General features: G+C 39.0%; 1 protein-coding gene across 2 annotated transcripts in view; it reads right to left on the bottom strand.

Annotated features, from left to right (window-relative positions):
- The window catches only part of IL1RAPL1 (interleukin 1 receptor accessory protein like 1), a 1,175,651-nt gene that overhangs the window by 410,636 nt on the left and 739,153 nt on the right, over positions 1 to 25,862 (bottom strand). For both annotated transcript variants that reach the window (XM_039511406.1, XM_039511397.1), the window contains one exon: positions 24,679 to 24,832. In XM_039511406.1, the coding sequence (XP_039367340.1) occupies positions 24,679 to 24,832 (154 nt within the window). The remainder of the gene's footprint in view (positions 1 to 24,678; positions 24,833 to 25,862) is intronic.

Raw genomic sequence — 25,862 nt, 5'->3', positions numbered from 1 at the left:
GCTGACCTTACATGTGGCTTATTGGCACACAAAAATATTGCTCGAGGGGGAACACCACAAATACTTGGATCTAGAGATGAGCCAAAACTGAAAGCTCAAGTCTGAACCAATTCCAGGGGGTGGAGAAACCCTGGGGATTTAAACCTGTCCCTTATAGTTTGGGTTCTGGATTGGACCCACAATAGGAAGGGGCCTATTTTTCTTCTCAAGTGGTTAAAATTACCAGAATATATTATCATTATCCATTGTTTACATTACAGTATTGTCTAAAGATTGGAATCATGATAAAAGTTCTATTGCACTGGATACTGCATAAACACAAGCCTGGTCACCTTACCATCTCTCAGCTGATTTCATGAGATGTTATCTGTGTTGGACAGAACTCTTGTGAGAATAAATCTGAACCTGAAACATAGCTCATATTCAGCTTCTGAATCAAAATATCAGCCTGTTTATCTAATTTCTCCTTTAGCATCACACACAAGTAGAAAACACATACATCCTTACTAGACAGAGCTCATTTAGTCTCCAAAATACATGTGTATAACTTCTCTTTCAAACTGAATTCTTTTCTGCAATAATTTACTTACTAAAAACTACTCCCTTCTACTTGTGAAATTCTCAGACTATATAAGCCTCGATTCATCATTTCTGTATTGTCTCAATACTGCTTTTTCAGTCAAGGTAATGCAAGTTTCCTGTCCATTGGTAATGTGACTCACTCAGTTTAGTAGGGGAACAGGGGAAGCTGGCATATTTTTTTTCCAAACTCTTTGAATGGCTATCCAAACAGTCAGAAATTAAAAAGAGTCCTTTATTTGGTTCATTTATGTATTTATTATTTTTGCAATACAAGGTGATTTTTTTTCAAAACAAATATATAAAACACAAACAAACAAAAAACCACTTTACCACAAATGAACAGCATGGAAAGTAGCCAAAATAAACATAAGTTTAAATAAAATATTTTTTTTCTGAAATTGTATTTTAAGTAACCCAGGAGTCTGTCAGTTTAAATTTACAGATAGCACTTTCCCTCAAGCTACATAAACCACAGTGTAAAGTAAGGGAAATAAGTTTCAGTCGTTTATGGTTTCCATTCACCCCTCAATAGATGTATGTTTTTCTGAGCAGAACTTATAAATCACTGTCCTGTCTATTTTGTGTGCACATCAAAGATCCTATGACATTACTGGAGGTGCTCAGATACCACAGTGATGAGGGCAGTATAAGAAAGTGTATAGAGCAGAATGGAATAGAATTTGGTGTGGGAGAGATGATCTGTGGTCTACAATATTAAATAAAAGGAATATGTTGGGTTAAAGTACATGTATAAAAGCATTTTAAAATTACATTGGCATCTCTCAAGGCAGCATAATTTCTCCAGCTACCTTCCTCCCTCAATCTTTTGAACCCATCTTCATCAGCATAATTGAACCAGGTGGTTCAGATCATAGGATGTGCACATATATTGTATATGCACATGACAGCAGGAGAGAGAGAGAGAATGAGAAATCATTCTTGTGACATTCAGTGCAACTAGCCTTACTCATGTTTTCCAAACCTTTCTCTGTCTTAACGCTGATTACCACTTTTTTCTTCCAAGTTAATTGTCAGCCCTGAAATATCATCAAAATAGATAATGAGACATTTAGAACAACCACAGTCTGGCAGCAATGGTTTTGTTTTGCTTCTTCCTGCAGGTATCAGAAAGGGCAGTACCCTGCAAAACCCAATTTGTTGGTAAAAATCGGGCTTCAAAATGCTTTGGCAGCCCATATGGTAATAAGCCTATTTCTATGCAAATAATCTTATTGCTATTCATTTTTGCCCTCTCTCATGAACCACTTTTTGAATTCTGAAAGATAGTTCAGGAATTCTGAAAAAAAGAAGTATTTTGGAAAAACAAAACAAAAAAACAGCCATCTTCCTCCCACCCCCGAGCATCAGAAATGCCAACCAGGGTGTGGCTTTGAGGGGGCAGGAGCACTGGAAACATCGCAGTAGGGAGCAACTGACACCGTATTCTACACACACACCCTCCTTTCTCTTCTTCCTCCTTCCCCTTTGCTTTCATTGCATTGGGGCCATTCCTTCTCTCTTCCCCCTGTCATCCCCACTCCCTTTTCTTCGTTGTGCTGCAGGGCATGGAGGGGGAAGCAATCATATGCTGCATCTGGGCTCAGACTCTGAGAACTGATCTATCCATTGCTGCTCCCATTGGGTGACGGGGCGTGGTGCTGGGGCCAGGAGATTGGCTCCGATCTGGAGGTGCTAGAGGGGGATGGGTGTTACTACTTTTTTCAGCCAGGTAGCCAGTATGAGTTCCAAACCTCTATCTACTTGATGGATCTCTGATGATGCCAGGGATTCAGGGTTTTTTCCACACATGGTTAAACTGGCAAACTGCTGTGTGGTTTTTTTTCAATCTTCCACACAGTATCCAGCTGGTCCAGTTTGGGGTGTTTAAATTACAATTGTCATAACTTTGGCAGGTTACAATCTGGTTTGTGGGTTAGAAAGAATCTGATGTGAGGTCCTGTAACTCAGTCCATTGCTTGGGCATTGATCCTGAGCGTGGCAATACATGATGAGGTTTTCGCTATGTCTTGTGAAGCTTGCGGCTTACCTCTTCTAGACTCTGACTTCCAGAAAGGGTCCCTGAGCAGGCTGGAGAGTATAGAAGGGGCCTGTCCTTAACAACACTCAATTTTATAATCCACCTGGCCCATTAGAGCCAGTTGAAATCTACCTTGGAACAGCCCTAGCAGATCATTTGGGTTGGTTACCCCAGTAATATAGTACTTTTAAAAAAAGTTGAAGCCTTTACCTTTATCCACATATAGTTTCTGTTTTATTGTTTCTGTTGTCAACATTGATGAACCACAACTCACTACTCAAGGTTACTTTGCCTTTACTCCCATCTACATTCCATCCTATTGCCAATATCCTTGTTACAAGAAAAAAAAAGCTGCTAGAGATGATGTAGCCACATACACAATAGTGAATTCAATGACCAAAGGAAAACTTCACTTCTTTTATTGTATGTTATCCCTTTCTAACAAAATGCAGGAAGTATATGGGTTCACCTAGTGTTATAAATAAGGTATAATGCAGTTTTGCTGCCAAAACAAAATAGTTATAGAAAATGTTTTAAATAACTTAATGAAACATGTCACATGCCTGTCAACAGTTGTACCATAAGATAGTAGAAATGATATTACAAATCTATTGTTTATCTTAGAGATCATTATATAATAATGAAACATTGCATCAGATGTTCCAGTACTCATAAAGACATAAAACCTGTGAACTACAAATGTGAATCTGAGACACTAGCATGCAGCAGGTCACACTCAATGAACTTCTACTGGTCTTCTATGGCTTGCACAAACCTATTCTAAGAAATATAGACATCTATCTGTGAAGTTGTTGACTTCTATCTATATGAAGGATTGTGTACATGTACTTTCTTCCAGTGTCTGTGCAGAAATACCATGAACTTATTTAACAAGAGGGGGAGGGGGAATGAGAAGAGAGATATTTTGAAGATGATGAAATTGACAGACATTCATATACTTCAGCTCTCTTTTTTCCATCTTTTATAAAGGCAAAAGAATATGACGGAAATCCACTGATTTCTATCATTTCTCAATCTTGTTTCCATGAATTCATATCTCATATTTTAAAATTAATACAGTTCTGGATCTGAATTAAGTACACCAAAGTGAGGGGAAAAACTATACAAAAGGAATGAAAAATGTCATTGCTGGTTCCAATTTCTTTCCCATATTCAAACAATTACCATATGTTATCAACTTCCCAACAGAAGAACAAAATAATATGGCAATATTATTTTCCTATGCTAATCCCTTACTAAGATAAGTGAAAAAAACATAGAAAATGATATGATTTAAATTCTTTCATTCCCACTTCTTTTCATATACACTTCCATTTTAAATATAAACTTCGGAGAAAAACTGTACTAGCATGAGTATATTTGTAGAAGAAGAAGAAAAAAGTAATACATAAATAAATAGGAAATTCTTAGAGAAAACATACTTTAAACTATTGACACATTTTGGTATGTTGGCTATGCTACTTATTTTAAAGCTGTACCTACATTTCGTACATTCACATGTACATATACAACCCTACATAAATGCTCAAAAATATTGTATATTGGTTGGAATATACTTTGGAAATATTGACAAAAGGACCATATGGTATTGTGCTCTTAGGCCTCAATTCAGGAAAGCATCTCTATTCAGGCCAATACTTAAGCACACATTTAATTGTTATCCCAAAGAAAGCTGCACTTAAGCAAGCTGGAAATACTTAATGGACTCAGGACTTTATGTAGCTAATGTCACAGTTTCAGGGCAACTGCACCTGTATTGCCCCCCCCCCACTCCATGGTCCACTCCAGGAGTTCCCAGTCAGGTCTCAGGTCCCCAGCTATCACCTGTGTCTGAACAGGGATCCTAGTCTAACCAGCTGGTTCTAAGGCTGCACATACAATCATACACTGTGATATCCCCAACAAGCCAGTCTGCCTAAAGGCCAGCACCTGTTCTTTGCTCCCACTCCCCACGGGCTACTCTAGCAGTTACAAATTACAGCACAGCTCTTTCTAAGCAAACACATTTACTCTTACGGTAAAAGCATTTCAGAGAAAACATATAAAACGGTAAACAGATTTACACACACCCACTAAACATATCAGGAGTCACCCATCAATCTTCAGGGGCCCTAGTAGGCTAAAGTCTTTTCAGCAAATTCTGTGAGGGCTGGGGGCCGCCTCTGGACCTAAGGCGCTGTCAGTTTGCTGGATCAGAAAGAAGGCCCTGTGTCAGTTCGAGCTCATCCTTTTATACCGAAAGCCCTTTATTTGTCTCCTAGTCTCTGGAAAACCCAGCTTGAAACATGTTATGCAAACCACTCCAGGGATGGTACCCTCTAGCATTGTTCAGTCTCAAGGACTCACCTTAATCATCCCACTCCTCCTGCCCCAATTTTTAGTTCCTGTAGGAGCTGTGATAACCCTCATCCCATGGAACAGAACACACATAGAAACCATTAATAGATTTAATACAATACAGTCCCCAAAAGATATTGCATGGGATTGCAATAGCTGTCAGAACTAATTTTTCCCCTGTGGCTTTGTCTACAGATCATTACAACAGACTTCGTTAATTATACTGCTCTACAGATGCAAATAAGCTATACACATCTCTCCATCAGATGGAGTTTGATTCTTAGACATCTTTGTTCTGATCCTGAACGAAAAAAGTCAATGGGTGCTCTGACATTGGCTTTAATGAATATAGGACCAAGCTCTTTGCCAAGTCTGTCATACTGTATAACAGGGGTTCTCAAACTGGGGGCCGGGACCCCTCAGGGGGTCGCAAGGTTATTACATGGGCCGGGGGGGTTGTGAGCTGTCAGCCTCCACCCCAAACCCCGCTTTGCCTCCAGGATTTATAATGGTGTTAAATATATTTTTAAAAGTGTTTTTAATTTATAAGGGGGGCTGCACTCAGAGGCTTGCTGTGTGAAAGGGGTCACCAGTACAAAAGTCTGAGAACCACTGCATATAAGATCATGAAGAACATCTGCTTCAGCCAGATCTGATATCCCACTCTGCATTTTACTTGGATGCATTTCCCCATTCATGTTTTTAAAGGATAAAAAAAGGATGCCACATTCAATGTGTATAGTCACTGTAAGGCTATTATCCTCTTTACTGCCCTACAACTTGAAATTGGTATTTAAAAAAATGTCTATTTTAAAAAAAAAATCATTAGACATTACTTGGGGATTTTCCTAAGGAAATACATGAGAACAAGTAATAACTAAAAACCTAAAGTGATTATGTAGCTTCCAATTTTCAAGGTTTACCAGTGGTGGGTTGTTGTCGGGTTTTCTGGCCTATTTTCACTTGTTTTGACTTAATATACATTAAGATCTTTCATAACATATAAATCCAAATACACACAGGTGAAATCTTGGTCTCATTGACGTCAATGGCAAAACAACTATGGACTTCAAATGAGTCAGGATTTCACCCAAAATTCTGACTCTGAAACAAAGCCAAAGGTGACTTATTTTCAAACTCATGCTGATACACCAGTTATTATTCTCCTTAGTCATAAATTAAACAAACATTAAGAAAGTTAATTGACACTTTGGGACATAGGCACAGAAAAAAAAAACTTGATTGCTGCTCAAATTATTTCTATTTTACAAACCTTATGGTACTCCCTTTATCTGTATTAAAAGACCATCACTCCAAAGATCTGTGGCTTTTTGGTAGAGATGGATGAATACTTAAAAAATGTTTGCACAATAATTTATTTAAGTAAACCTCTTTCAGTAACAAGTAAGGCCATATCTCCAAAACTAGATTTTACCAATGAATTCTAGATTAGAATGTAATGCAAGCAGCTTATATTTTTTTTCAAATGTATGTCACCTGAACTACTTGCTAAATAATGTTTATGACTAATTCTTTTTGTGTAGATTGTTTGTGAGCAATTCACAGTCAGAATTTGATTAGAGCTAGTCAAAATATTATAATTATTTGCTTGAAAGATGATGTTTTTGTAAATATCCCTTGTGTAAATATTTCTTTAGAATATTCAAGGGAAGTTAACATAAAATGGGCACAAACACAATTATAGTTATTTTTAATTCAAAAGAATATTTGTGGAACATTTTGATGTACTCATCACAACAGTATGGGTTATAGAACCAGGTATGAGCTGGTTTTGTGTAACATTATCTTTAAGCACACGTGTCAGTCCCTGACTATTCATCAGAGCACATACTTTAGTGTTTTGCTGAATCAAGATCTTAGAGAGCTGGGAGAAAAATGTATTAAAATCATTATTTTATTTGGGCTGAGTTTCCTTCAGGTAGAAGTTTCTTCTCATTTGGGTTAAGACCATATACTTACTTTTTCAAATTAAAATTTTGTCTTAAATGTGTGTGTGTGTGTGTGTGTGTGTGTGTGTGTGTGTGTTTAGCATTTGACTTGTTCCCAACAATCCCTGAATATACAGGGATTAAGAAATTCCTTCCTGAATATGTTCAATAGAGTATATCTGATTTAGTTGATGAGATATGCCACAGAGGAGAAATTTATTAGATAACAAAGATAAGTCTCCCTTTTGTTTCTTCGTCTAATTAATGTGACTGTACCCGAAAGAGATGAGCAGAAGGACAAGCATTTTGGAACTTTGGGCAAATAAGAGTTGAGGTTGGGTTTTGTGTGTGCATAATTAAATGCAGAAACTCATTTTCCAGTCACAGTCACCAAGAAGACAGAAACCAGAATCTCTGAATACACCATGTACTATATATATACACTATATATTCAAAGTCCCTCCACAGTCACTCATTTAACCCCTGAACATAGTATATCTGTGGACAGAATTTAGTGTTATGCTATTATTACAATTAGTGATGGGCAATTTTCAAATGCTTCAGAGATTTCAATAAACATCCAAATGGTTGTTGATCACTAGAACCAGATGGTATTTACACCCCAAGAATTTTGAAGCAACACACATATGGAATTGCAGAACTACTAACTGTAGTATACAACCTACTGCTTAAATAAGTCTTCGTACCAGATGACTAGAGGGTAGCTAAAATAATGCTGATTTTAAAAAAAGTCTTCAGAGGCAATCCTGATGATCTTATCTTCAGCAAATCGGCTGAAGCTATATTAAAGAACAAAATTATCAGACAAACATGATATGTTGGGGAAAAGTCAACATGGCTTTGATAAAGGGAAATAATGTCTCACCAGTCAATTAGAATGCTTTGAGGGAGTCAACAAGCAAGGGTGATTCAGTGGATATAATATACTTAGACTTGCAGAAAGCTTTTGACAAGTTCTCTCACCAAAGTCTCTTAAGCAAAGTAAGCTGTCATGGCATAAGAGGGAACGTCCTGTCATGCATCAGTAACGGGTTATAAGATAGGAAACACAGGGCAGGAATAAATGTTCAGTTTTTACAATGGAGAGAGGTAAATAGTGGTGTCTCCAAAGGATCTGTACTGGGGCCAGTGCTGTTCAACATATTCATAAATGATCTGGAAAAGGATGTGAAAAGTGAGGTGGAAAAAATTGCAGGTGATACAAAATTACTCAAGATAATTAAGTCTAAAGGTATGTCTACACTACGGGATTATTCTGATTTTACAGAAACTGGTTTTTTAAAACAGATTGTATAAAGTCGAGTGGACGCGGCCACACTAAGCACATTAATTCGGCAGACCATCATTTCGCGCCCTTTTTCCCTGGCAGACGCCATAGCCTGGCAACCATGGAGCCCGTTTAGCCTTTTGTCACTGTCACCGTATGTGTACTGGATGCCGCTGACAGACGCGGTACGGCAGTGCTACACAGCAGCATTCATTTCCCTTTGCAAGGTAGCAGAGAGGGTTACCAGCTATAGCACTGTCTGCAATTAGAAATTGGCGATGAGATGACGGTTATCAGTCATTTTGCACCATTTGCAATTGGAAATTGGCAATGATGGTTATCAGTCCTTTTGTACTGTCTGCTGCTGTCATGTGTGCTCCTGGCTGGCCTTGCTGAGGTCGCTCGGGGGCGCATGGACAAAAATGGGAATGACTCCCTGGGTCATTCCCTTCTTTCTGTTTTGTCTAAAAATAGAGTCAGTCCTGCCTAGAATATGGGGCAAGTCTACTAGAGAACCAGAGAGCACAGCCGCTCTTTGTCAGAGCCCCAGAGAGCCCGCAGAAATGATGAGCTGCATGCCATTCTAGGGGGTGCCCCTGCAACAACTTCACCTGTTGCTTCCCTCCTCCCCCAACCCTCCTGGGCTACCATGGCAGTGTCCCCCCATTTGTGTGATGAAGTAATAAAGAATGCAGGAATAAGAAACACTGACTTTTTAGTGAGATAAAATGAGGGGGAGGCAGCCTGCTGCTGCTATGATAGTCCAGGCAATACAGAATCTTCATTAGACATTAAAGGGGGGGGGGCGCTGATGGAACTCAGCCTCAAGCTGCTATGATAAGGACAGTTACCAAGCCTTTTGTACTGTCTGCCGGGAATGACTGGGAGTCATTCCCATTTTTGCCCAGGCGCCCCCGGCCGACCTCACCAAGGCCAGCCAGGAGCACTCATGAGATGATGATGAGGACGGAAAGAAGTAATTTTGCACAGTCTGCCACCGGGGAGGGGAGGGAATGCTGCTGTTCAGCGCTGCAGCACCCCGTCTACCAGCAGCATGCAGTAGACTTAGGGTGACATTGAAAAAAGGCGAGAAATGATTTTCCCCTTTTCTTTCAGGGTGGGGCGAAGGGAGTAAATTGACGACATATACCCTGAACCACCCGGGAAAATGTTTTTTGACCCTTCAGGCATTGGGAGCTCAGCCAAGAATGCAAATGCTTTTGGGAGACTGCGGGGACTGTGGGATAGCTGTAGTCCTCAGTCTCCCCTCCCTCCCTCCATGAGCGTCCATTTGATTCTTTGGCTTTCTGTTACACTTGTCACGCAGCACTGTGCTGAGTCCCTGCTGTGGCCTCTGTCTATCATAGCCTGGAGATTTTTTCAAATGCTTTGGCATTTCGTCTTCTGGAATGGAGCTCAGATATAACAGATTTGTCTCCTCATACAGCGATCATATCCGGTATCTCCCGTACGGTCCATGCTGGAGCTCTTTTTGGATTTGGGACTGCATCGCCACCCGTGCTGATCAGAGCCCCACGCTGGGCAAACAGGAAATGAAATTCAAAAGTTCGCGGGGCTTTTCCTGTCTACCTGGCCAGTGCATCTGAGTTCAGATTGATTTCCAGAGTGGTCACAATGGTGCACTGTGGGATACTGCCCAGAGGCCAATACCGTCGAATTGAGGCTACACTAACCCTAATCCGACATGGCAATACCAATTTCAGCACTACTCCCCTCGTTGGGGAGGAGTACAGAAATCGGTTTTAAGAGCCCTTTATATCGATATAAAGGGCTTCGTTGTGTGGACGGGTGCAGGGTTAATTCAGTTCAACACTGCTAAATTCAGTATAAACGCGTAGTGTAGACCAGGCCTAAAGCTGACTGTGAAGAGTTGCAAAGGGATCACTAAACTGGGTGACTGGACAACAAAAGGGAAGATGAATTTCAATGTTGATAAATACAAAGAAAAGCACACTGGAAAAAAATAATGCCAACTATACATACAAAATGATGGGATCTAAATTAGTTATCACCCAAGAAAGAGATCTTGATGTCATTGTGGATAGTTCTCTGAAAACATCCATTCAATGTGCAGCGGCAGTCAAAAAGCTAACAGAACGTTAAAAACCATTAGGAAATGGGTAGGTGATCAAACAGAAAATATAATAATGCCACAATTTAAATTCAGGGTGTGGAAGTTATGATCCCCCCTATCTCAAAAAAGATATATTAGAATTGGAAACAATACAGAGAAAGGCAACAAACATGATTAGGGACATTGAACAGTTTCCATATGATGAGAGATTAAAAAGACTGGGACTGTTCAGCTTAAAAAAGAGATAACTAAGGGGGGATTTGATAGAGGTCTATAAAGTCATGAATGGTATGGAGAAAGTGAATAAGGAAGTATTATTTACCCTTCACATAATACAAGAACTAGGCATCACCCTCTGAAATTAATAGGCAGCAGGTTTAAAAACAAACATAGGGAAACATTTCTGCACACAACATATCGCTAGATGCACAGATGCAACCCCTTGCTCCTTGTGTCCCTAAACCTCCAATTGCCAGAAACAAAGGCCATTATACTGGTCTGACCCAGTATGGTGGTTCTTATCTAAAACTTACTCAAACCTCTTGAGTGCGATTAATTGGTTGCAAGTCTCAGCTGGTTCCAAATCTCATACATTCTGCTACTGATAGGACAGGAAAATCACACTGATAGCCCTTTTTCTGGTTGTGGTGTATGGTTTGTGTGTGTTTGGTTCCCCCTTCAAAACCCCGCCCCCAGACTGCTTCTGACACCAGACAGAACAGTGAAGTGCAAAGATGTGCAAAAGTAACTCTTTAATCTGGTTGACCAAACAATTTTAAATATCAAAAGTTCAGTTCAATTCTGGTTGAGTTTGGGGTGTAAATTTGGATCTCTTCTCATTTTATCCCAACTGTTTCACCAGTCCCAATTTCAACATTTAATAATAGGAGATTTTTCAAGCAGCAATATTATTTTAAAGGATTTCATTTAAAAAACCACAACCCTGCACATGACAATAATTTACTCTTGACAATATGTGTCCTAAGCTTTCAGACCTTATGTACAGATGTGTTTGCATGCTGACAGAATCTAGTTCCACAAAAAGGCCCAAATACTGTGCTGTGCAGCTGTGCTATATGCACACAATCACCTGAATACTTTAAACATCTTATTTATTGTTTATTAAAATGCAGTCCCACATTACTCCATTGGGAGTATTCTGTACTCTGTACAGTTCAATTATCTACAGTTTTCTAAGAAGGGGAGGAGAAATGATAAATGATACTATAGGACAGTGTTGCATTAGCATACTCAAATGAAACAAAAATAAAATAAAGTCTTCTGATTCCATAGGAATAATTCAAAACTTTAACATCAAATATCATTTAACTACATTTTAAAAGGTTGCTTAATAGGCACCTTGGGTGTCTTAGGAATGGGTTTATTTAATTTTTGAAATATCTTATTCAGTTTGTGGGTTATTAGCCCAGTACATCTTTAGTATTCTTCAACACCACTAGATAGCTACTATATTTTATATATACACTAGTTTCTTCCAGTTTGTGGAATAAATCTGACCTTACCAACTGACTTTATTGTTATACCAATAAAGCACAACAACATCTAATTAGAAATCTTATGTTTTAAAGTTTCAGTTTGAGTCTTGAACAGATATAAACTAACTCAGACATATATGACTCTTCAATGGCATCCAGAAAGAGCATTTCTCTAAATAGTTTGAAAGTAATGCTGAAAAACCTTTTGGGCACATATGTATTTGTGCCTCTTGGCTTTAACTTGACATAGAAAATGCAGCATATGCTTATGAACATAGCCATCATTTTGCCAACCATCAAGTTATGAACGAAAATAAAAATAACGGTAGCACAAATGAGGGTCTGTTTACCTAGAAATACACTTGCATGTCTGCTCGGTGGTAGTATTTCCAAAAAATCAATTTCCTCATCTTTGGGTCAAATAAAGAACTACAACTAAATCTGCTACTGACATTTTATTAGCACTTTGCAAATAATAAATCCCTTTAACTGTCATCCACATCATAATGTCAATACTATTGGTAGTGAATAAGACACTTTGTTTAAGAAAAGAGAGTTCACCCAATGAAAAATCAATTATGTGGCTCCGCTGGACCTGAAAGTGTAACTGTTATAACTCAGATATATTTGTTCACTACATTGAGCGACATTCATGAACACTGTTTCAGGTTTGCAGGTCCCTTGAATGCAGTGGTACATTGCAGATAAGGATGGCACAAATCTGCTTTTTTGGTCCTTCAAACTAACTGGAGTATTCTGGGTTCAAAAATGTCCTAATAAAATGAAGCTATCATAGGTTTTGTTCCATTTTAATACTAGTCACAAAACAACCTATACACCCAATCATTTAATGCCCTACCAGTGAAAGTGGATGCACCGTGGCTATGTGAAAGGAAGTGGGGAGTAGGAATCAAGGACTCAGTAAGACCATCGATCAGGATTAGGGTGGCAATCGTGATGGCAATGGCACTTAAGCAGAAATCAAGACCTGGAATAGATTTAAACCTGGAGGAGAGTGGGACCAGATAATCGAAGAAGAGGAGGCATTATAGACAAGGAAGAGAATACAATATAAAATTAATAAGACTCTAAAAAGACTCAGCTTATAATAGGAATAGCAAATCATTAATTGCATCACAGAGGTAAAGAGACCAGAGGGTCATCATCAGCAAAACCAAATCATCCTTCTCTGCAAATTTGCCAAAGGTGTTTTTAATACACATTTTCTACATATAACCAGGAACATGCATCGCATTACATTTGGTCTTTTTTTTTTCCAGTAAGGTACATAGATCCCTGCATGTAGTTTTCTGCATATGAATCTGGGATGTATATGCTGCTACAGCCTTATACGAGTACATTAACTGAACATTTATAGAGAACCTTTTTCATCAAATCTGTGCAGAATGTTCTGATTATTATTTCTCAAATGTACATAGGGTTTTAATTTAGCCCCTTGTTTTAGGCACATAGAAATGATTGCTCTATAAAGATGATCACTAATTTCTAGCTACTGTTTAGCCAGGAATTTGTTATACCTAGAAGGCTTTAGTGCATTACCAGAAGTGTTGGGATGATTTTATGAGCATCCTGCTTTCATAATAACTCTATTGTTTGCTTTAGATTTTATTACTCTTTTCACAGAATAATAATTGTACACTAAATAGAATCTCTCTCTCAATATACTGTAGGGCTGAATTAAATGCATGATGACTGTGCATCAGGTTAATTAACAAAAGGAATAACCATCAACCCTGATAATTATAGGATCAGCTGGTGCATCCGTCCAGGACTGAATGGTTAGTTCCTGCCATTAAATGTAGAAACTGAACATATTTAGTCTGTTCTCCAGTTCCAAAAGCTGGGGTGGGGGGAGGGAAGGGGAGTAATCTACTCTTCAATATTTATTTTTTGGTACTTAATACCTACATGAAATAAAGAACCATCTCAATATAAATAAATGAAAGAGTTATATAATCAAGACTGATTAGGAGCTAAAGTTACTGGAACACGTTTTTTGCATTTCAGGAACTAAAACAAAACAAAACGAACAAGCAAAACCTAAATTCACAACATTTCAGGAAAAAAATGAACCATAGATTTTCCATCATTCAACTGAAATATAGATCAGTACAAACTGATTAAACTTGAACATCCCTTCCTTCCCCACAAAAAATATCCCATAAGTAGCTGTTGAAAAATCACCTAAATTATGTACGGTCCAAATCTAACCAACTGTAACACTAGGGAATATCACTGCATTGTAAATATTTTTTGTTTAAAAATTTATGTTTAAGACTAATCTATCACCAATTTAAAAAACAAAACAAAAAACCTACTACATCCCAGCAATGTTTTTCTTGTGCTGAGAAGATAAAGTCTGTCAGACAGCCAAGAGAACAGAAGTTAACCAACAAACCCTATCACTAGATCAGCAATGATATAGGCTGTGATGCTGATGTGATAACCAGAAGCAGAAAAAGCTTTTTGCTGATAGTCCATAACAAATTAGGAAAAAAAAGAAGCTTTTTATCAGATAGAAAAGAACAAACTGGTAGGGAAAGGCATTTAAAATAGTTCTGAGCAAATTAAAGACCCCTAAAGGACATCTTTATGTTTAAGGCGTTTCTTTGGCTTTTCTGTGTGAGCATGCTTAGAGGACTGAGCCTAAAATCACATCGATTTAAATGTGACTGTGGGTTTGAGCCAACAGTGTGCTCAGGACTGGGACTCCCTAACTATTTCAAATACTTTAAATAATTGCATGTATAGTGAATAAGTAAATATATTAATTTAGGCTGAAAAACTCGTGATTCACCAGTTCACACATTTGCATCAGCTCAATTCTTGGTCTCGATGAGATTAAATGGTGACCCAGAGTATGGTAATAATTGCAGGTGCCAGTCAGTTATATATGCAAATACTTTTATCGATAAAAACAAATTATCAGCATTTGGTAACAGGGATGAACCACAGGTCAGGATTACAGATTTCACATCTGTTGGTGTTACTAAAGCCAGTGGATGGAATCCTAGCTCTACTGAAGTCAATGGCAACCCCCCCATGCAATTCAATGGGGCTAGGATTTCACGGAGCATCATTATTCTTTCAATTAATGAAATGTTCAGACCTGAGCCTAATAGTGTATAGATTTAAGGCTCAACCAAGCATATACTTATGCAAATGAGTGACTTGAGTCACATGAATGGGCCCTATGAAGTCAATGGGACTATGAATGAGAGTGAAATTACTTGTACGCATACAGTGTTTGCAGGATCTGGTCATTATATTGCATATAAAGCAAGGACTAAAATATGCCTGCAGTATACTGAGGTTAGTTTACATGTTTCCCGTGCTGAAGTTTTGGCTTTGTCTTGCAGTCAATTAGCAAATAGAAGTGTACAGGAATTTAAAGTTTGAGCTATAGGCCATTGTACTGTAGCTGAAAGAATAAGTTCACAAAGATGGTGATTTTGCACATATGAAAAAAGCCATGGAGAATTTTTTTTTAATTTTTTTGCTGGTGTTGCTGAAATACACCATGAAATATTTTGCAGCATTGAAAGTCAAAGTGTACTTGGTTTGCTGTGATGTGCTTTTCTTGAGATAGATCTTAACCAGAGCCAAAGCCCTTTGAGAGATGCCTGCAAAAAGCTGATAAAAACTGAGGGCCACATACAGACACCTTTACTTGTGTACCTTACACTATTGATTCCAATGGGACTACTCCTCAAGAATAAGGCACTATTTTATGTAACAGAAATTGAAAAAAGACTTCATGATTAAGGCCCAGGTGATTAGCTCTGATATCATTTGCAAAGGTACTAGTACTTCTTACTCTTAACTGAATGCAAAAAATGCATTGATGTAATGCTAAAAATCACAAAAGGCCAGGCTGGAATTGCATATGTTAATGTTTAACAGAAAGGCTGATAGGGCTCGATTGCATATCCTGTCTGTTTTATAGTATACATTTTACAGGAGAGACTTGATCTTGCAGAAGAATCCACTGCATAGCCCCTTATGCCCAGGTTGATTCCCTTTGACTTCAATGGGACTTCATGCTAATAAGACGTATCTGCACTTGCAGATACCTTTGTAAGATGGGCACAATGAGGTATAATATTAAATTAAACATTTAAAGAATAAATCAGGACCAGAAACTGTTTATGGCCCATGTTGTGTTCCTTGGCCCAAGTTAACCATAATATCTAATTTTGGACTGTTGTTAGGAATTAGAAACATGTATTTATTTTTTTTAATTCTAATTAATAAATAATTTGCGTGATGCTATTCAATCTGAAGGTATAAATGTTCACAAAAGCTCCAATATATAGCAGGTTTTCCTTTTTAGATAAACCTATGACACAAAACCCAGCAAAACCAAGTGTTTTGTTTAAGTGAATATTTACTGTTTGTGATATGCTATAAGAATAAAAAAAATCTAATTTATAATTTTCAATTTAGATACTTTCTAAAACAGATGTCACTGGAAGAAGGAAATTGATTCCGATTTCTTAGACAGTAGCACATTTCTGATAGGAGATAGAGATCTTTTCACCAGCACTAAAGAAAAATAAAAGAGAAAGAAAAATAAATATGTCCTCTCAGGAGAGGTATTATCTGACATAGATTTACTTTATACTACTCCAAAGGGTACCTAAAGTAAATTAACAATTATTCTCAGTAAGGAACAGGCACTAAGTAGTGACTGAAGATGTGAGCCTTCTACCAATAAATTTAAAAAAATACAAAACTAGTGCTATTAAACAGAGATTTTCTTGTATAACTACTACGTTCACCACTAAATACACTACACATTTTAAAAGTACCTGTAGAGCAAATTCTCAGTCTGGTTTGAAAAAATATATATATTTGTATTTAAACTCCCAAATCAGAGATTGCACCACAGCCACTTCTGCTTTGAGATGTGCTTTAACGTCAGAGCAGCAGCAGTGAGAGCACAGTTCACATTACTAGGTTGGGACTTTGGCAGTGATTCCCCATCAGAAGTCTGCTCGGTGTGGGAGAGAAAGGAGGGCTGCACTGCATAGACGAAGAGTAGAAGGACATAAGGCTCACTACCTGCTGTCTGCTGGGAAGATGTGGGTTTAGGCAGAAACACGGAGGTAAGGAAGCTGAGCCACCATTAATAAATAAATAAATAAATCAATCAGTCTTAGGATGATTTGTACCTGAGCAGCTCTGGAGGCTGCTGCTCCATTTCTCACATTACTAGTGTCAGCTCACAACACGCAGGCCCCATTCATCCATCAAAACGTTTGTGAAGATGTTCCACCTTCCACAAATCAAGGGAATGCATAATTGGAACTACAATTATTCACCAGCTGGAAGGAAGGAAGGAGGAGCCTAGAGCAGTCAGATGTAAAATGACTGCCCTAAGGATGCAGCTGTTCCCCCTTCCTGGACATAAATAACCAGCTATTCAAAAGAGTATGTTGGCAAAGGGTCCTACAAGATGCTGACCCGAGCAATTCAGTGATGACCAGACAACCACAGAGAGAACAGCTTCTAGGGAAACAGTTGAATTCCCAACTTTCTGAGGGCCTGTGTGGAAGACGTCATGAAGTCTCTATGTTGGAGCCAGGGTGTGTTTGAAACAGTTACATATACTTTGCTTTCCCTTAATATTGTGTTTCGAACATTAAAAAAAAAAAAAGCAGCTGCTTCTTTCCCCTAACGCTTAACACCAGTGCATCACACATCCTGTATCACAGCTGATATGATACAAAAAGTATGCTCTCTGTTGTATTGTGTCATACCAAAGTATTATGCTCAGTAATACTCAGTATTCCATGTGAAGTGGATAGTACAGGTAGAAGAAACAGGATAGTGGTGTTCTCTTCAAGGCTCTGCCACAGACTTCTGAGTGACATAAAGCAAGTCCCTTAAACCCCTCCATACCTCATATTAGTGAGGATAATAATACTTCCTTACCTCATGGAAACATAATGCTTATTTCACTAATGATCACATGATGCACAGAAACTATAGTGGTAAGTACCAGAGAAATATGTATAACTAACATAGAAAAGTGCTTTTGAAGTCGTATAGGAAAAGAGGATTTAATTTATTTTCACTATAAATATGAATTACAGCATCTGTCCTTCATTTATGATCTACAGCATCTGTCCTTCATTTATGTGAATGTGTATACTTCTGTGATATCTAGTATGGAAGGTAAAGTTGACATAATAAGCGTAATAATAGAAAGTGATCTTTTAGAGCTCTTACAAGTTAACTTCAACTGTACCTAATCTTATTATATTTCCAAGTCATCACACTTTATCTGCTCCATTTACATTTATGGCTAATATTTCTTTTACTAGGAGAGCAATGTACCCCTGTCTTAATACTGTCATTTATTACCAGTCAAGAAGCTTTCAAGAAAATCTAAATTTTTACTATGCTTTCAATATATTTAGATTTTGCAGTGTGTATACACACACACACACACACACACAACCTTTTGTGGGCCCAGCACCAAACATATTTGCGGACCCCCATGGAGGCAATGGAGCATGGTGTGGGGAGGTCAGTACCCAAAGTAAGGGGCTAGCCAGGGGGAATGGGGCATGGCATGGCATGGCAGGGACGGCCCCAGTCCGCCCAGCCCAGTGCGAGGGCACTATTTACAAACTAGCAGTTGCCAGACGCACAGTGGCCTGCCCGGCCCTGTGCTGCTAGTGTGCCCCTTCCCCTCAGGGGCGGCCCATGCTGCACCACACAGCCCTCTCTCCCAACACTCCCCAGAGCCCCCCCGGTCTCTTCCACAAATGCACAGCACCCTGCACAACACCACCCCTGCCCAGTGCCCCCCACCCACAACCCCACCACAACTGCCCAAGACCCTCCACAGAACCCCCGCTCCCTAGTGCCCCAACACACACATCTTCCCCACTCCCTCACAGCCCAGCACCCTGACCCCTAAGAGACCCACTCCCCTACACCCTGTGTCATAAATATAAAGGGAAGGGTAATAATCTTTATGTACCCAGTAACATAAAATCCCTCCTGGCCAGAGGTACAGAATCACTTACCTGTCAGAGGTTAATCAGTTCAATTAATCTAGTTGGCACCTGACCAGAAGGACCAATGGGGAAAGAAGATACTTTAAAATGGGGGGGGGCATTTGTTTGTGCTCTCTTTGTTTGTTCCCTCTCGGGACAGAGAGAGAGACCAAGAAGGTAAACCAGCTCCTAAAAAGATACATCTAAGGCCTGGTCTACACTAGGGAGTGAGGGGTCGAACTAAGGTACGCAACTTCAGCTACGCGAATAGTGTAGCTGAAGTCGAACTACCTTAGTTCGAGTTATTTACCCGTCCTCACGGCACGGGATCGACGTCCGCAGCTCCCCCGTCGACTCCGCCACCGCCGTTCGCGGTGGTGGAGTTCCGGAGTCGACGGGAGCGCGTTCGGAGTTCAATATATCGCGTCTAGATGAGACGCAATATATCAAACTCCGAGAATTCGATTGCTACCCACCGATCCGGTGGGTAGTGAAGATGTACCCTAAAATTACAAAAATTATAAGTAAAGGCAAGGAAATGCATTAGATTATCTTTTGTTTTAGCTCGTGAATTTCTCCTATGCTAAGAGGTAGTTTATTCCTGTTTTTAGAAATGTGAAGCTAAGTCCAGAGGGGAGTCCTCTGTGTTTTAAATCTTTTTATCACCCTGCAAAGTGATATCCCTTCCATCCTGATTTTGCAAGTGTGGTTCTTTTACTTTTTTCTTTATAATAAAGTTCTTCTTTTAAGAATCTGGTTGATTTTTAGTGTCCTAAAAACCAAAGGATTTGGTCTGTGCTCACTTTGTTAATCTATTGGTTAGTATATTATTCTCAAGCCTCCCCTGGAATGGGGGTGAAAGGACTTGGGGGATATTTTGGGGAAACAGGAACTCCAAGTGGTCCTTTTCCCGAATCTTTGTCTAAATTACTTGGTGATGGCACTAATACCATCCAAGGACAAGGAAAGGATTTGTGCCTTGGGAAAGTTTTTAACCTAAGCTGGTACTTATAAGCTTAGGGGGTCTTTCATGCTGGTCCCCACATCTGTACCCCAGAGTTCAGAGTGAGGAGGGAACCCTGACACCCTGCCTCCTGGTCACATTCATTGGCCCTGCTGGGAGGTGACTGTCTGCCAGGCTAAGCTGGCAGCGCAGTCAGGGCTGGTCCCATGGTGGGGAATCGCTCCGGCCCCTTGGGAGTGGTGCGATCAGCCAGGCCAGGGCCTGCCCCAGCCGGGCTCCCTGAGGACCCACTTGTCTGGAGAGGTCCAGCCAAGCCCCACCCCGCACCAGCTGAGACTTGAGACTAGCCAGGCTTCAGCACCAGTTCCAGGCAGCTCAGTTCCAGGGAGACAGGCAGGGCCCTGCAGGTGGTGGAAAGCAGAGACTGCCTGGAGCCAGAGGTGTATTGGGGTCTGGCCAGGGGGCAGAGAGAAGCCGGGGGATGGGGACAGGGATGGAGTGGAGCCCTCAGGCAGCTGGTGGGCAGACTGCGAGGAGAAAGTGGTGGGTGGGGGAGCCAGCAGGGTCTTGGGCCCCAGCCTGCTCCGCTTGCACTGTGCCCCCTTCTGAGCATGGGCCTGGCTCCATGGCACCGGACACAGAGTGCCTTGATATCATATTTCCTCAACTAGTCTTACTACTGTAGTATCTAAGGCCCAGATCCTCCAAGGTATTTAGGTGCATAAGGCCAAGGTATTGCACCTAAATACCTTGGAGGATCTGGGCCTTTATGCCTCACAATTTTTAATGTGTTTATCTTCCTGACACTCTTGTAAGGTAGGGAAATGATAATATTCCCATTTTACAGATGGTAAATGAGGTACAGAGAGGCTAAGTGATTTTCCCAAGGTGACAGAGGAAGTCTGTGGCAGAGCAGGAATTAGGTCCTCCAAGTTCTAGGTTAGTGCCTAACCACTGGATCATCTTTCCTACCCCATTCAGCCAGCAAAAATTCATCATCCTCTGGAGGTCTAAACAACTTTGTTGTTTCATTATAGAACATAATAGTATACAGAATACTGAATTTAGATACAGGAAAGATCAGTTAGAACATACACATTTCATTTTAAAATGTTGTTCTTATTAAGTAACTTCATCTGCATAAAACTAGATTTCCAATAGCCCTATAATGTGAAAGATGGCTTTCACTGTAAATTGTTCACAGCTGACCTATTCATTCTAAAATGATGCTAGCTGCCAAAGCCTTTTTTTACCCTGTCGTTCTAATCTGGGCTGTGGACAGCCAAAATGGAATGAAAATTTTATGTAAATAAATTTGGCCAAAACTTCCTGCAATTATGTTTCTCCACCCACTGCCTGATTCACCTGGCTGTTAGATGAGAAAAAAAAAACAAAGCATTGTGTGTGTGTGTGTGTGTTTTGTTTTAATCCACTTCTGCATTTGATTTAACATAGCCACCCTGTCGCCAGCCAGATGACCACCCCTTTTTTGTAGCATTCACTATTTGACTTGATAATAGGAAAAGGTATTAATATAAAGGCCTAGGTCTTTATCCTCGGCTTCAATGGAATTATAATGATTTATTCCAGTTGAGCATCTGGCTCATGGATTTCACATAGCACATTCTACACTGGATGGAAATACAATATACCCCAGGAGAGTTCTTCCCACCACAGAGAGAGGCAGGAAGCCTAAAAGACAATATTTATTAAACATGAATACATACAAACACACAACCACCAGAAAATAACCACACATTCTCTGCATCAGAATATGGAAAAACAGGCAGAGGAATAGTTGTAGAGTATGGAGAGTCACTAGTTTCCAGCTAGATGTGCTAACCTTACATAATAAGCCTGGTTTTGAAAATAAACTGTAAAACTAAAGCAATCTGCATGGGTTAAGGATATCTGGAACGTTTGGGACAAGTTAGGCAAAGCATCTGGTAAACATGGGGTGTGGGGTGGAGGGTTGTCTCATAAGCTCTACTCTCATTGCGTTCACTTTCTGAACACCTCCATAATTTTGGATTTGGCTACTTGTAAGTCACAAATGGCTTGGCATAGAAACTTTGTCTGTGTTAGAACTGGTTCCTCTGGCTAGTTTCTGGGGGAGGTAGATTTGTTAATGGAATTAGCTGTCAGTAGTGGTTTCCATATACATACCAAACTTCAGGAGTTTATAAATGATGCAGGGTGATAAAGGGGGGGAAGAATAGGCAAGGATGAAAGGAGTCGCAAGGAGGAAGAGTGAGAGGATAAAAGGGACATATCAGTGAAGAAAAGGGACCCATCTATCAGTCTGGAAGTCGGCCCACACATATATTCACTTGATATGCCCTACCTCTATATAACTCTCTTCCCCTAGGGTGGGGGAGTGCTTTTAGCTAGTTCATGTATAGCTAATTTAGTAAAAGGTGTCAACTTTATGTTTTTAATCAGGATGGGACATTTATTCTCTGACTCCTGAATTCAAGTCAACCCAACAGAAATAATCTCACATAAATTGCAATGTATGTCACTTGGAAAATAAACTCTTTTTCATCAGTACATAAACAGAACATAAGACATATTTAATGTCAGCATGTCTTCCTATCAAACACAGATCACTAGTCAAATAATAATATAACATGGTTACTGACCAGAGCCTATGGCATGTATTAAAAGAAAACTGATGATAATACCAGTGTATCTATTTCTTTAGCTTAGTCACATAAAATATAAAGACAACATGGAGAACTTCAGTGATACCAAAACAAATAAACTTGCTAAGATGCTCTGCAAAAAATTGGTTCTTACATCTTCCCTGGTTGTCAGATACAAAAATCATGCAGTTCTCTTCTCTTGATCTCATTCATTTTTAAACACTTCAAAAGTAACCCAAGTCTCTTCTTGAGTGGTCACACTTTAATTTAACATTAAGTATAGAGCTTTTCCCCAGCAACTACAGAACTGATTAATGAATATTCTTTATCACAAATTATGTGAGTGCATGTCTTCATACTACTTTTATTTTTTTTCCCTTTTGTGGTAGCTGTAGTTTTAGTCTGCTTCAAACAATACTGCACACCAAATTTGCCAGTAAGATATATTTTTGATGTGGAAGCACCATTCCAAAGTGATTGAGAGAATACCGGAGGGTTGAAAGATTATGTACTACTCAAGTGCATACATCATACATTGAGCAGATAATTGGCAGCCTTATTTTGGAGTAAATTAACTACAGCACTACTCTATCTCTGCTCTCCTTCATGAGAGTCAAACAGTATATTGATATTTACTGTTAGCATAATCACTAGAGAGTAATTGCCTGCTTCTAGTCACCAAATAAATCAATTTCATATACAAGAAAAAATATGAAGAGAAACTGGATATTGTGCTTAAAGAAAACATGATTGATTGTCTGAATTTCTCTCAAATCAACACACGGTATGATTTCCAGATATATAACGGACTAATCTAATAAGTGGAAATTACAAATCATGAGGTTTACGTTTAGCTTCTCATATTTTGAGTGGAAGCGGTACAAGATGGACGATACTGAGATTCATGAGCACATAAAAAAACAAATTTCCCATTTACTCAGAAATGTTTCCACAATTTCTGATCGAGGCATACAACAAACACAGTAATTAACTGCCAGATGTGATATACATTTATATATTGGACTTATCCTGACGTGGATATTCCTGCTCTAAGATTTTTTTTTATATGTTTTGTTCCTACTCCAAACACATTGGCACTAGCTTCTTTTTTTTGGTGTTGCTGAGACAACTAAGAATCTATTTCACCTTCAATCCACAGGGAAAACCTAAACTTTGCCCACTATTATGGAATGTTGCATTGGAAATGACATGCAATGCACTGCAATCTGAAGACCCAAGATATAGCACCTATATCATCTCCCAATATTACCAGATAATTATTGAAATCAATTCAATATAATTTTTCCTTGGATAGCGCTGTGCCATATTCTTTCTAAATTAGGGCAGGCCCTTGTGATACTGAGGTTTGGAGAGGAGGGAACGGTTGGACTAACCCTTATGCAGCGAGGATGTTTTCTGTAATAGAGTACGTTGCTATTACAATGTGTGCGCAATCAAACCATGATGTAACTTGTGTAGGAACATTGAAGGTTTTAATGTAAATGTAATGTAAATTACATTAAAAGCATCTTTTCTCCTGTCACCAATGTTATGTTTCAGAAGTTATAGCCATTATAGTTTTTTGTTTTCTGTTTTTTTTTTAATTAGAACTAGAGCTAGATGAATATGGAATACATGGAGTGAAATTCTGGCCTTAATGAAATGTGTGAATTTGCCATTGACTTCAATGGGATCAGGATTTCACTGTTGGTATTCACAGGTGTGCACAATATGTTTGTCTGCTGGATGGTTGTGCAGGTGAGCCTGATGGAGAAGAATCATGGTTGTATTCCTGTGGAAGGTCCTTTTAGAATGATGCCGCTCTGACATAGCAACATCAGTTCTAGAAGTGTTGCATTCAAAAGGCAGCATTCCACACACAAATATAGTGGGCTCCATCATGTTATTTTCTGCCATAAATAGCATAGATTCCAAACTACGTATTCTACCAAAACACTGAACACCCTCCCCCATTTCCCATTCAGAAACCTGAGCTGCCCACAGGTCTCTAAAACAGGACCAAACCAAGACCTCGTTCAGAACGCTGTGCACACCAATTGGAACTTTGTAAGATTGTTTGGTCACATCATCTAGTCAAGGATAAATAACAATCATCAAAACTTTTGTCTCTGGCTAAGTAGTTGCAATGCATATCACAAGTGACCTAAAACAAAAAAAAGGCAATGTCTTTCTTTACAATATCAGAAAAAGATATTAGGAGCCTATAATTACCTGTAACTGTTAATTCTGTAGTTCTTCTGACAACAAAGATTCCATATTTTAACTCACAAGTGTAATTTCCAATGTCATCTTCTCTAACCTCCCGGATGATGAGTGTGTCCTTTTTTAACACAATACTCGGTCTCCATGTTTTTGCCTTGCATTCCTGTTCAAAGACAATATAATACACCCATGATTGAAGTCCTTGTATTTAAATGTGTTGATTATTGCCAACAAGTCAAAGAGCCTAGGAAATGGCTTAGATAATTACTTATGATAGCTCACATACACTAAGTCACCCAAATATTCTACTTCATTGAGTCCCAGGAGAGCTGTGGATGCCAGAAAGGCAGGGGATTTATTCCCTTAATGATGATCTGAAGTAATATTGTTAAAGAGTTCCTATTCTTCCTATCTAATTAATATGGTCTCTGGGACTATTACATATACAGAAAACTTCATTATGTTAATGACAGCTAGAGGACATGGGAAGTCATTGTAAAACAATAATCAATCAAAAAGGAGGGAAGCAGGAGCAAATGAGAAAACAAGGAGGAAGCAAGTCACATCTCCGTAGCTGAAATCATCTTAGAATTTGCTTTGAAAGGTTTTACTTATCAATGATCTTACTATTGAGTCAATGAAATAACGCAATGTCTAATTTGTACTATTTATATATACAAAATAATGTGTCCCAATTTTAATTGTTACTGATAAAATTGTATATGTTTCATTCTTGCTGAAATACATTCTTATTTTGTTGTTTAATAAGTGGGCCCATCCGCTAGGTTTAAATTTGTTATGGTCTAAGAGTGTGTGATGTGTTGGCAGTTTTTACTGGTTCCCCTCTTATTGTTATTTTCTCTCTCTCTCTCTCTCTCTTTTTTTTAATTGTCTTATTAGATTGCAGATAATGAAAATAAAACATGATATAGCTGCATGCTTTTGGATATTTTAAGGTTTTTCCAAACTTCTTCATCTTTTTAAGAAATAAGTTACAGGCCAGTAGACTAATGTCCTTGAGACTTTTGATGTAACAGTACAAAATAATCTGCTCATTTTGCCCAGCATAGCAGCTTGCTGTGCATATAGCATATAGGCTAGTTTTGTAAATGTCATTCGGACTATTTGTTAGAATAGAAATATGTCCATGCACATGATAACCCACAATTGTCTTATATAAATCTTTGCAATCT

This window comes from Mauremys reevesii, linkage group 1 (assembly GCF_016161935.1).
Source record: "Mauremys reevesii isolate NIE-2019 linkage group 1, ASM1616193v1, whole genome shotgun sequence".
In the NCBI taxonomy this organism is placed as follows: domain Eukaryota; kingdom Metazoa; phylum Chordata; order Testudines; family Geoemydidae; genus Mauremys; species Mauremys reevesii.
This window is presented reverse-complemented; position numbering and strand designations above follow the sequence as displayed.